At 45.6% G+C, this 13,588-nt stretch overlaps 1 protein-coding gene across 2 annotated transcripts in view; it reads left to right on the top strand.

Moving 5' to 3' along the window:
- The window catches only part of HECTD4 (HECT domain E3 ubiquitin protein ligase 4), a 2,430,065-nt gene that overhangs the window by 225,910 nt on the left and 2,190,567 nt on the right, over positions 1-13,588 (top strand). For both annotated transcript variants that reach the window (XM_085634374.1, XM_085634373.1), the window contains exons 6-7: positions 10,183-10,321; positions 13,044-13,214. In XM_085634374.1, the coding sequence (XP_085490500.1) occupies positions 10,183-10,321; positions 13,044-13,214 (310 nt within the window). The remainder of the gene's footprint in view (positions 1-10,182; positions 10,322-13,043; positions 13,215-13,588) is intronic.

The following is a 13,588-nucleotide window of genomic DNA, read 5'->3' as shown; positions in this document are numbered from 1 at the left end:
TGGCAAGGGGCTTGCCACAATTCTCCCCTTTCTCAAAATCCCTCATTTGACTAGCCTCCCATTTTTGGAGTAAAATCTCTTCAGACTTAAGTCTGAATTTCAGATGCAACTCTTGTATAATTCTTTGTTCCAGGGGGCCACATAGACTTTAAATCTGCTTCTGCTCCTGCTATCTGTAGTTCTAAGTCGGCCAGCTCTTTGTTCTCGGCCCTAGCCCAGCCCACAACTACCCCTTTTAGTGTCCCTCTCAGCCAGGCCTTAAAGGAATCCCACACAATATACAAAGGGGCCAACCCCAAGTTGTCTTGAAAGAAGCCAGCTGTTTCAAACCTCAGAAAGCCTGGAGCTGATGATTGCAGAAGAAATCTCCTATTTAAATCAATCAATCAAGGCATTTATAAAGCGCACTACTCACCCGTGAGGGTCTCAAGGCGTTGGGGGGTGGGTAATGCTGCAACTGCTCAAAGCCAGGTCTTGAGGAGTCTTCTGAAGGTCTGCAGGTCTTGGGTCTGCCGTAGGTGGATGGGGAGGGTGTTCCAGGTCTTGGTGGCGAGGCGGGAGAACGATCTGCCTCCGAAGGTCGCTGTTCGGATGCAGGGAACTATGGCGAGGTCGGCGGAGCGGAGCTGGCGAGTAGAGCGTAGAAGCTGAGTCGTCTGTTGAGGTACGCTGGTCCGGTGTTGTGGAGTGCTTTGTGTGCGTGGGTGAGAAGCTTGAAGGTTATTCTCTTGTTGACGGGGAGCCAGTGCAGGTCTCTCAGGTGGGGTGTGATGTGGTTGCAGCGAGGGATGTCGAGGATCAGGCGTGCAGAGGCGTTCTGGATGCGTTGCAGCCGTTTCAGGAGTTTGGCTGAGGCTCCTGCGTAGAGGGCGTTTCCGTAGTCCAATCTGCTGCTGACGAGGGCATGGGTGACCGTTCTTCTCGTTTCGGTGGAGAACCACTTGTAGATCTTGTGGAGCATGCGGAGTGTGTTGAAGCAGGAGGAAGAGACGGCATTGACCTGCTTTGTCATGGAGAGGGTGTAGTCGAGGATGACCCCTAGGTTGCGTGCGTGATCCATGGGTGTTGGAGCTGTTCCCAGTGCAGTCTGCCACCAGGTCCATCTCCTCAGGGGGGCTCTAGAGGAAGATCCAGATTAAGAGCTATGGCACCATGATCAGAAAGGTGTATGGGAAGATATTCAATTAAGCTTACTTTATCGAGTTCTGAGTGCTCTATGAATATGTAATCAATTCTGGAGTAGTGCAAATTCTTTTTAATATAAAAGGAGTACTCCCTAGCCTCACACATTTTTTTCCCGCCATATATCACAGAGGTTAAAGTTTTTAAGTATAGTCAAAAGATGGGCTTTAACGCGCGGGACTGCTACCTGTTTTCGAGGGGAGGACCTGTCTAGCTTATTATTTGAAAGAACATTGAAGTCTCCTCCCAGTATCAGTGGAGCCTCATTGTCGGCCAAGGCAAGACAAAGATTGTTCAGAGGTGTGATGTCATCCTCATTAGGACCAGAATAGCTAGCTAGAGTGTATTTAGAGTCCTGACATTTAATTTCCGCAATCACCCAGCGCCCTCTATCATCTACCTGGAACTTTATAATCTCGATTCCTGAATTTGCTATAAATATAATGGCAGCCCCCTTCGAGCAGCATTTCTGGTCCGAGGCTATAATCTTATCCACCCATCTTTGTTTACCAAATAATGCTTTACATTCTGATTGTAAAAGATGGGTCTAGTGAATCATAAGAATCCTCGCTGAGCTATTTTTTAAGTATTGAAGGATCAAGCGCTGTCTTCCTCTAACTCTTAAACCGTTAACATTCCAGCATAAAATTTCACGATGGCGATTCCCTCCCCTAGCAGGTCTACCCCCTCCATTGTCCTGGCTTTACCCTCTGCTGTAACTACTGGAGGTTATGTGACATGAGATTGTCGTTACGTCTTCTTTTTAAAAAAAAATTCCCAATGCTCCCCACCAATGAACGTGAAAACCCCAGAACCCCACCAACCCCCCCCCCTCCCCCCAAGCCTCCCAAAGGAACCCTCCCTGACTACCCATTGGCAATAACTATTGCCTTTCGAGTCTGAGCCCTCCAGCCTCCTACAAAAGAATATAGAAAAACCAAAATAATGATAGAAGCTGAATTCCCTTAATCTATAAACTATAAACTGGATTTAGTTTGTGCTGGGAACCTAAACTTGTACATCTTATTAGCCCATACTGTAGGAGGCATCGTGAACCTGTATAGTCTTAAGTTTAAGAGCCGCCCCCAGTAGTTTCTCCTGAAAAAGATAGGATTGGATATATACTAGGATTTTCCTAGGCTTTTTCCGAGCGGAGTTCAACTTAAAGGGGTCCCTGTGGACTCGCTGAATCTCAGTTGCCCAAACTGGTGCCGCCACGATCTGGGCAAAGCAGTGGCGGCTGGTCCATAGGAGCGACGGGGCAGTGCCCCACTAGGCAATCGGGCAGCAAGAAATGTAAGCAGACGAATTGACAGCTTTGACAATTTGCCTGTTTACATTTCCGGCCTGACCTGTGCTGGCAGCTGCTTCACAGCCTCAAGTGTGCATGAGTCAACAACAAACAAATAGCGCACGCAGGCGAGTCGAGCAGCAGGAGTCTAGACTCCGACTGCGCATCTGCGAGAAGAGCACTTTTTATTTCAGCCCCCACTCCATTGACATTACATTAGGTATGCTGCGCATGCCTAGTGTAGTGCAGGAGTCTGAAGATAGGATCCTGCTCGGGCGGTGACGTACAGTCGCTCCATGCCCTGTCAAATGCCAGGATACCGCCGAGTAGCCGCCAGCAGTCGCATCCAGTCTTCTGATTTGCCAGGCAAGCAAAAGAGCGGGGAGAAGTTAGTTTCACGTCTGTGAGAGGAGACGTGATGCGACGTGGGACCGGCGGAGGAGATGCCTGGTAAGTTTGTTTTTATTTTATTTATTCATTTAATTAAACGCCCCCACCAACCCCCCCCCCCCCCTTCAGGCACTGGAGCAGGGCAAGATGCCGTTATACTCTGAGTGCAGGATATTGGGCTAAGGTAAAGTTTTGTGATACAGGATAATAAAGTGCTGCATATGAGGGTCGTTGCACGTGTGTTGAAGGGTTGATGTGGTCCCAACTGTGTAAGGTGCATCTGTAACAACATGCTATTTTGAAGTGGGTGTATTTTTTCAAAGTGTTTTCTTGTCACTCTGCAAGTTATTGTTTATCTGTGTTTACCGCAGTTTCTATGTTTTGTTTGTTTATATATGCATGTGTGGCACCTGTAGGTGCTCTGGCACCAGTAGCCGTTTGATCCTGCAAAAAAGGGTGTTAATAAAGTGCACTGTAAAATTGGCGCCTGTATGCGCTCTAGTACCGGCAGTCCTTTGATCCTGCAAATATGGACAGTTATACAGTGCACTGCACATGTGGCGCCTCTAGGCGCTCTGGCACTGGTAGTCCTTTGATCCCGCAAATAATGACTTTTAGACAGTACACCTTACTCAAATTTGCTTGAAAATGCACCATTTGCCCACTCTTTTTTCGAAATTTTCTCGGGGGAGACCCCCGGAACCCCCCCGTGGGTGGTTCGGGCTCACTTGCTACGCTCGCTCGCCGCATTGCAGTATTTACGCCCAACCACTTTCAAATGTCACCAGCCACGACTGGGGGAAAGGCTTTAGTCAAAATGTCTGTAATATAGGATTTTAAATTATCGCCTTCCAACCCTTCTTTTAAGTCTAAAATCCTGATGTTATTCCTTCTTGAAATATTTTCGAGCCTCTCCAATCTCTCCGCCAAGTCCCAATCTCTTTCTTTCACTCTGACCACTTCCTGGGTGTTATCTTTAACCTCCAGACCTAGTTCCCCCACTTTGTTTTCAAGGGCCTCCATCCTATGCGTCAATGCCGACAGGTTTTCCTCTAAGCTGGTGCAGATATCTTGAATCTTCTTTTGATTTGTTTCAGAGGTAGAGAAGCGAGCTCCAATACCCACCGAAAGCTGCCTTAACATCCCGTGTAGTGTATCCGGGCTCTGTGCTGCTACCTCTGCAGACATATCCCCTAACTCATCTTGTTCATCTTGACAGTCCCCTCCCCCTCCCCCCCCCCCCCCCCCCCCCCCCCCGCCATAGAGGCTGTCCCACTTAACGGAGCGAATCGGTTGGAAAGTGAGATGGCAGGATTTAATTCCAGGGATTCACCTGCTACAGACACAGCCTGTTTTATGGATTCCATATTGCCCTGGATATTAGCCATGAAGTAAGACCTATGTGAGGGAGAGACTTTTGAGAGAACTTGGTTCTTGTTTTTCTTCCTGCTCTTCACTGGAGAGGATTTCCCAGATTTATTGAGAGGCTGCCTATGCTTGTGACTATTTACTGAAGTCTCAGTGGCTTGACACGGTTGTTTAAGCTGTTGTTCAAGCGTGATCTTAATTTGTATCTTTTGCCCAGTGGTACCTCAGTGGTAGGGGCCCCAAGTACAGGTTTATTTGGCTTTAACAGGCCCCCCTTGATAGGCTGATTCCCTTTTTCCTCGGATTGCCCAGATTGCTGTGTAACTAACTCCATGGGATAAAGGGCAGGCTCATACCTTAATTTCGTTATTTTATTTGACTGATCACTGGATGTAACAAGACTGTCCACTGAGTAACTCCTTTCTGGGGCGCCTTTTACCACAGTGTCTAGCTCTGTATTGAGCTCTAAGTAGTACCTGAAAAAAGTGGGGGACCTCGTTTCAGGAAAAGATATGCCGAGGAGACTGCCCCTACCATAGTCCGGTAAATAACCAGAAGACTGGTCTTGTGAAAAGCACTGGGCGCGACGACACTCAGCAACCGCCCCCGCTGCCCTAAATAGCGCAAGTGCAGAACCACCACACATCCAGAAACCTGCAGATGACAAACACAATTGTTGCCCCTCTCCCCCTTACCGCACCACACCGGGGCTACAGCGTTCCAGGGCCTTGCCTTGAGACCGAAGTCTCTCGTTTTCATGTAGCTCTCTGTCCAAAGTGCCTCACCTCCCCAGGCTACGGAGAGCCGGAGGCGTCAAACACCACCTGCAGCCGTCCGATGAAACGAGACGAAACAGCAACGGCTTCCTGCTCCGCTCCAAGCAATCGTGCTGCGCAGGGAGGCAGCGGAGCTCGACGTGCCACTCAATGTCTCACCGGGTCTCAGAGAGTCAGAGAGACCCACAGAATCTGAAGGAAAGGCCTGAGAACGAAACCCGAGAAAAGGCCAGCAGTCCCGCACCGAAGGTAGGCTCAAACTCATGGAAATTCAGCTCCTGAAGCCCATAACAAAGGCTAGAAGGCGGACGACTCGTGACCGGCTGACTAGCTGTCCACCATGTTCCCCCCTCGAAGCACGCCCCCTCTCAAAGATCTTCTCTGTGTTTGATCTTTTACAATAGGTGACAAGAGGAGGTCAAGGGCAAGAAAAGTAGCGAAGAAAGCAGTGATGATTTATAATAGACGGTAAACTTAAAAACAGTGCAAACTAGGAAGCCAAGTAATACGGTAGAGGGATAGAAAAGGATGGATCATTCTGGCACATACCTCTTAGAGCGATATTAACCATCCACCACCACACACGATCTGGCTGAAATATATATATTAGTCAGGAGTGCGTTTCAATGGGAAATAACTTTTTTTGTTTGCTAATAACTTGGGTGCCGTTCGACAAATCCTTACAAAACTTTTTTTTTTAACCCCTTCAGTGCCCGCCCCTTTCCCCGCCCTGTGCCGGCCGTTGCATTAGCGGGCGGGGTCTATGACGAGCTGGACTCGTCATGGGCACAGCGCAACCGCGGCCCATGACGAGTCCAGCTCGTCATGGGCACTGAAGGGGTTAAAGTGCTCTTTTTTTCATCAGCTCCTTCCCAGAAAGTATCTGGGTGATCTGTCAAGGTGGGCCGAGAAAAAGGATTTGGAGTCCCAAAGTGCAATTTCCCCATGAAATTTTCATAGGGATTTTTGGAAAACGCTACAGCCAAAACGACTTAACTGACTTACATCAATTCTGGCAGAAAGCTAATTCTTGGTCCAGATGGTGTGTTTTTTGTGTAAATTTGGTTTAGGTTAATAAACTTTATATATCTGGACTGTTGGGTTCACAAGAGCTTGGCAAGAGTCATATAGTCGCACAAAATTAAAAAATTAAAGCCATCTGATTGCCAGAGGAGCCTTTTTTCACCTTTGATTGTCTCGCTCCTGCGGGAGTGAGGGCTCCTGCGGGAGTTCGCACTGTGATTGTCTGGCCACAACATGAACAGAAATGGGGCTGTCGTCATTTGAGGACACAGGGACATTATATTACAAAATGTATATTTTTGGGGGTTTCTCTGATCATAGTTGCCCTGCTGCATCCAGCATGCCCCCTAGGCTCCTGCAGGAGTCTTAACAATAACTCGTGCCCTCGCCATGCACTGTTAATTACCTCACATATTACATCACTGCTGACATGTTCTATGACACCATTGATAACATCAGTGAAAAATTATTGATGACCACACTGTGCATGGCTGGGGGGTGAGTTGTAGTTAATTTATGACACGTTCTAATAACTTGAGATCATTGAAAAATCAATAAAACATGTTTTTTTTTTTTTTAAAGTAATAACTTGAGATAATGATTACTGGTGAATTTCAGTAGGTTTGTTCATTTAAAACTCTGTTTTAACTGACATTTTCACCTAATTATAACGACCCCTTAACCTTTGTTTTTTTCAGTGAATTTTTAAGGTTCCTTCTAATGCAAATTAAGATATTATTACCATACCCAACTATAACTTCACTTTAACCTTTCTTCTTTTCAGTGAATATAAATATATACATATATAAAATCAAACATCCTGCACAATTAATCCAAAAGAGGTACCAGTATAATCACGATACGTGCTGCAAGTGTTTATTTTACCATAACAAAGCTGTACGTGTTTGGTCTCCTAATAACCATTGTGAACAAGGCTGTGTTGGTAGCTGAAACGCTTTGAGCTTTATTATGGTGAAATAAACAACTGCAGCACTTATTGGGATTGTGCCAGCGCCTCTTTCGAATTGATTGTGGAGGTTGTTTGACATTAAAACCGAGGACGGCGAGCCTCGGAGTTGCAGGGAACCGTCTCTGTTCAGGCGCTTCTGGGCTGTTTTGATCCATCTATCCTATCTATCCTATCTATCCTATCTATCCTATCTATCCTATCTATCTGTCTGTCTGTCTCTCTGTCTCTCTGTCTGTCTCTCTGTCTGTCTCTCTGTCTGTCTCTCTGTCTGTCTGTCTGTCTGTCTGTCTGTCTGTCTGTCTGTCTGTCTATCTATCTATCTATCTACCCTATGTACATATATATATATATGTGTATATATATATATATATATATCAAAGAACTCAATTTTGCCGGGGGCCCCCAATCCTGCAGGGAGATCCCGGAGATTGCATTTTTGCCACAAAAAGAAATGAGCCCAACACCGACTTCCAGAGCAGCTGACTTTTATTCGTCTGCATCGCAGCTCAAGGAAACACTCTATAAGTCCTTACGCGTTTCAGCGTTCTCTTCGCCTTGGTCACAGGTGAGTACTTTGAATCTCTATGTGGTCACTTGCCTTCAGTTCGACATTACAGGTTCCAGAATGCACTGGTTGTTCCATCTGAAAAAGTAAAAAATATTTAGCTTCAATCGTGTAACTGTAATCAAATGTCACAATCATTCAGAGTGCATTCCATAATTAAAACTGCAAAGTGCGTAATAAATGTCCCGCAATGCTCATAGTAGTGCTTTTCCTGCGGTGTTGCCAGAGAGAGGATTGCCTCTCTCATCTCCCTTTCTCCATCTCATGCCACCACATTGCTGCGGAAATCCATTTGTGCTGGCGTGCATAAGAGAGCGGATCACGCCCCCTCGATTTCATATTCACCAAAGAACTCCATTTTGCCGGGGGCCCCCAATATATACATATACACATAGATATGCACACACACATGTACATGCACTCCACTGGGTGACCCGTTGTAATTTGGGAAGGTCAAGATATATTCACTCTGCCATGTTGCAGTACACAGTTTGTTACCTTCCCTCACAAATCCTCTTCTCAATCTGTGCAGCCTGAGGTGCAGGCCAGTACAATTTTGGAGGTTGCTATGGCTCGGGCAGGTGCACCCAATGGCGTAACGAAACTCGCGGGGGCCTACCTGCATGGTACACGGCAGGGCCCCTGCTCCGGATTTCATCAGAAGCTTTCAGGCCAAAGTACTGTGCTTAGTGGGCTCCCCCTCCGCACTGTGAGGGCTGTGAGCGACTGTGTTACTCCACTGTGTGCACCACATTTGGTTTCCCCCAGTAGCACCTTAGAATGACCTCAACATCACTGAGCTACTAGGGCAGGATTGCTTCATCCATTCCAGCTCCTGCATCTACCCCCGGCCTTTGTCCTACCACTGAGGGGACTCGCAGGAGTGTTTATTGAAACGTGTTTGAGAATTGAGATTATATTTGGAGGGTGGACGTTCCTACATATTAATTCTGACAAGAAAATTTGAGAGGAGTAGCTGCTGGCCCAGGCTCATTTTTTGACCATTTGCTTCCTGCACCTCCCATTTTTGATTCAATGTTGGGTGTTTGCTGCTACAGGGATCAATATCCTGAGCTGATGCGAGCCTTCTTTTCAGTTTTAATGTCAGGATTTTTTTAATTACATAGGGGCCGATTCCGATCTCGGTCAGAAGGGCACTGAATCGGGTTCGGACGGAAAAACTACGAGCCGTACGCGTGTTTTCTGGCCAACTCGTACAGCTGTACGAGCGAGCAAATACGATGCGAGCTACATGAAATTCACCGACCGAGTCGTTTCTGGGTCCGAACCACTCCGTACGTCCCGGTCGGAAGCTAACCGTGGCGTGCAATGGATGCGATTTACAACCGAGCCAGTACGATGCACGTGTTGGACATCCTGTGCGAGCCAGAGTGTCCGGCTCGTAACAGCTCCCGGAGTCGGACTTGGGGGTCCGCGTCTGACCCCCTGACACCCGCAGCCCTACGACTCGGACACAGGGGGAGACCTATGGGTCTCCCCAGCACAGGCATGTACGGTGCGGGTGGCACCGACGCGGACCCACTGTAGGGGGCGCACTTGTTCGAGACGTACCCATTCAGTCAATGGGAGCCCATGTACGCGTCGTATGACTGGCTCCCATTGACTTCTATGGGAGTCCGACCGAACCGAGTCCGACAGCATACGTGCGCATCGTACTCGCTCGGTCGGACTGTAGGGGTCCGGCTCGGTCGGAAAACACTCCGGATCCGACTCGGTCAGAGTGCTTTCCGACCCGGATCAGAATCGGCCCCATAATGTGGCGGTGAAGAGCATTCGTCCTACTTTAGTTTGCACTTTGATGGTTAGAAAGCAAAGTTCATGGTGACTGAGTGCGATAATTTAATGTAAATATATTGTGACTTTCAATTAACATAATGTTGTCATTACTTACATTTTCACAGATTTTTTTTGTAATCTGTTTTGTGCCTTTTGTGATTTGCTCAACATCTGCATAGCATCTTTCGGTGTGGTAATCAATGTGATTATTTTAAGTACTATGTTAGTAATCAATGAGAACTAGCTCTTGTTTAAATTGTTTGTATGTCTGCGGGTGGGGGAAAAAAACATTAGGTTTTTATGAAGGCCCTCACCCACCAACCTAGTTGGTGGCATGATCCTTTATTGGGCCCCACCCGAGGTACCGAGTGTACCTCAGGTGTGCTTCGATGCCATATTACTGCGGAGCGGGTTTTTTTGATTCGTGAGGGTGCTGTGGGTTGGTGGATGAGGGCCTTCATAAAAACCTAATGTTTTTTTCCCCCACTGGGGAAACGGACTAGCCTCTCTAGTTCTCCTCTCTCCTCTTGATTATAACACATATTTTAAGGACTACCCTTTGAAGGATATCGCAGTTACATCTACAGGTGAACGTGTAATAAGCCACACAATTAATTATCCTGCCACTGTTTACTGGTTGAAACACGGACGGGAGAGGGTTCCAAGTGTTATTCTTTTCAAATTCTGTGTGTACATATCGGTGTGAGATGAGAGCCGGGATTTATGCATTTATAGTTTGCCATGGGCGGAGTGTTACAGAACATGTTGAGTGATTCAGTTGCCATTCGGTTCTCAGCTAACATTGTGTTTCGTCCTGTAGTGGCTTTGTTTACTGTCGCAACGAGGAGCTGGAGTCTGGGTGGATTACATATGGCAATGAAACGCTTCTTCATCGCCCAGTGGCTTTTGATACCAAACCGCACTGCCTTTTTCAGATACTTGATCAGCACACGCTTCAGGTAAAATGAAAAATACAAACATTATTTTTATGTATGGCTTTCTGCATGGCCTACTGAATTGCTTGTGTGTAACCCTGACTTAATAATGAATAGATTGATTATCTCCATAGGGAGATCTTTCTTGATGTTGAGAAAAGTTTAAAAGCAGTGTTTGCGACCGCTATGGACATATTCATTGTTTTTTAAATTACTCTAGTTAGAAATAAAATGATTTTTTTAAATCTTCTTAAAATCCTTCCTTGTAAAGGAAAATATTAGAACATCTGGGCAGATGGGCAGCACGGCCCCTCAGCAGGAAAAACAGCACTGTCACTTTTAGGTTGTTTGTTGATTCCCAGTCTCGCATTAGAGTGCATTTGTAGTTCAACGTCAGTTCATTTTTTCCTCTGTGAAATAAGATTCCAGGGCATTGGTCGCAAATTTTGTTGTAAATTGCAGCCTTTACTAGTGAAATATCTACAGTTAGCAGAAAGAGCTTTCATCAAGTGCATGGCAGTTTTTCATCTATCCATATCTGTATGGCCAAGAGTCGAAGACAAACAACTATCAGAAAATGCAACAGGACATTTAATTGATAACCTGTGTTCTTCATGGCCTAAGACTACAGTCATCCAAGTCTACGAAACCCTAGGCATAGAATACACAGTACTCGTAGCTGCGACAGTCACAATTTGTCTTTTGGAAGAAAGCTAGTGTTTCACAGTTCAGTTTTTTTTTGAAAATTCTTTTTATTGGCATTTTGAGGTTTAAACGTACATACAGCGTGTGTCGCAGAGAGAGTTGTGGTACATAGGTATTAGAGTAGACCTCCGTCAACATAGGGAGTACATCAATATCTTGTTCAGTGAGGATGTGGTCTGTGTTGTAGCAGAGCATTGCCATAGAGGGGAACTGGGGGAGAACTGAACTGGGGTGTGCCATGGGGTGTGTAGTGTTTGAGTGGGCGTACGCGATGGGTCCATTATTGCCTACTCGACAGTGCAGTTGCTGCTCGCTCAGGGGGAGGCGGGTGTGTGGAGTGATGTGGGGGGCCGTTTAGTGTGATAGAGTGACGAAGACTGACCCGACTGGTCCGGTGATGGCACAGTTCACAGTTAACAGCATATCAAATAGTATCTCAATAGATATGATAGGGTGCTACTTTCTTATCTTGTTTCATGAATGCCTTCACTTCAGACATCTGCGTGAGCTCCTGAAGCACCAGTGGTACCAGTAACTGGGGCACTGGAAGACGGGTTAAAAACCACAATGATGCCACCCCATTCCTTTCCATGTTAATAAGACCAGTACATGCTGAATCTTCTCCTTTCCATCCACATATTCCACCCTGCTCCATAGTGACAGATGCTTCTTTGACCAGGTACAGGATTTTTCCATGGGTGACTAACAACACAGAACGTGATCCACGTATGCCACGGAAATCTTTCTTCCAACATATACCATCCTACACAATACTGATTAATACAGATGAGGCGTAACAATATATTAAGTGAACAAGCGGGGAGGGCAAAGCTTAGCAAGCTCTCGAAGGCAGCCGAGATGATGTGACATTGGCGATTGTTTGATTGACGTTTTAAAAACAAAATTAGAGTTTGTGTTGCTGGTGTCATGAACTCCAGGAAGACTGTTTAAGCAGGTTCTAGGCAGTAAATCCTAATTTGGTCATCAGCAATGTAGTACTTGGCAAACTCTTCCATCACTGGGCAGCAACTCGGCAATATCTTTTTTTGCAACAACAGTTAATGGGAACAAGTATTTGATGCCCAACTGGCAAGACGTGAATTGCTACATTTTGGACTGTTCCTTACATTTTGACACAAAGTGCAGAATGTTACTGACTTTTTGGAAAAACTCTTGCAAAATACTTGAATTTCACATTTGTTTTTGCCATCTCCTGAACCCTACTGTGAATCATTTTTTCTATATTTGTAATTTGATTTTAATGTTCATGTGATGTCACTGTATTGAAAGATGGCATTTTTGTTTAAAAAAACACTAAGACAATTGAGTGCCTAACAAATCATGTACTGCATTCTAAAAACCGAATTTCTCAAAGTAGCAAATGGGTGAGGTGAGTCATATCAGAAAGTGGACTTTGTTTAGGCTGGAATTAGAGGCAGATCAAGAGGCTTTTAAAACAAGATGCTGACAGGAAATGTAACAGAGCAAGACCAGCTGTGATTACGCCAGATTACTAGGCATTTGGTGATTAGACTACAGAGATGAGGTTAGTGTTGTGCAGGGGGAATCCTCCAGTTATTGAGCAACGTGAGTAGATGGGGAATTGGACAGTTAAAAAGGCAGGGTAGGTATTGACTAAATAAAGAGGTACGCTAAAGATAGCCGGTACAAGAGGCATGAATATCCTAGACTAGATCAAAAATAAGTTTGATAGCCTAGTGCAAGAGGCAGGCGAAGGGTATGCCAGATCGTGATATAGCTGGTGCGTTTGGCTATGTGAAGAGAAGGATGAGGCAGCGATTGGCCATGGGTTGGTTGGAGCACAAGCTGTGCAGTGGAGGTGAGAGAAGTGTTGCAATGCGAAAATTACTAGTCTGGATGGGAAGGAGAAGGAAGTTGGAGCGGTGGCTGGTTGTTGGGTGGAGGCAAGGAGTTCAGCCTTAGGGGATTTATGGTTTTAGAGTGAGCAAGTAAGCAATTCTAATGTGCTGAATTAGGAATTATCCAGTAACTGCTATTTTGTTTCTTTCCCATACTGCAGGTGTGTCAAATTGTATCTATGCCACCAAATCACTTTCCTGTGGGCAGCACAATGACCACTGTTCATCTTTCCTCTGATGGCACTTACTTCTATTGGATCTGGTCTCCTGCAAGCTTGAATGAAAAAACCCCAAAGGGACACTCTGTTTTTATGGAAATTTTTGAATTAACTGTAAGTTACTTTAAGAGAATCCAAACTTTTCCCAAATATGTGTATTAAGTTATAATCTTACTTACACTGCAAAGATGTGTTTCCGGGTTTGGTATACAGTTAATATAAAGCACATGCTTTAGATAATGTATAGATCAGTAATATATGCATTTAGTGATTGCGCTTGGTTTATTAGAAGCCAAATTGTTTTGTCTACTCATTGCCTACACATTTGTGTCTAGTTTTTAGGTTTGGCCAGAGACCGTTTTAGACATCTGGAATACCTGATGTCATCAATTATTTTAAAAGTGTAGTAAGCAGTCGGAGACAATGGGCTTTAGGTAAGCCCTGCGATAGCCATTGGTTTTCTTGTGTTTTTTATGGTTTTTCCATTG

Source organism: Triturus cristatus, chromosome 11, assembly GCF_964204655.1.
Source record: "Triturus cristatus chromosome 11, aTriCri1.1, whole genome shotgun sequence".
Lineage (NCBI taxonomy): Eukaryota > Metazoa > Chordata > Amphibia > Caudata > Salamandridae > Triturus > Triturus cristatus.
The sequence above is the reverse complement of the archived record's forward strand: the minus strand, read 5'-3'. Positions and strand labels throughout refer to the sequence as shown.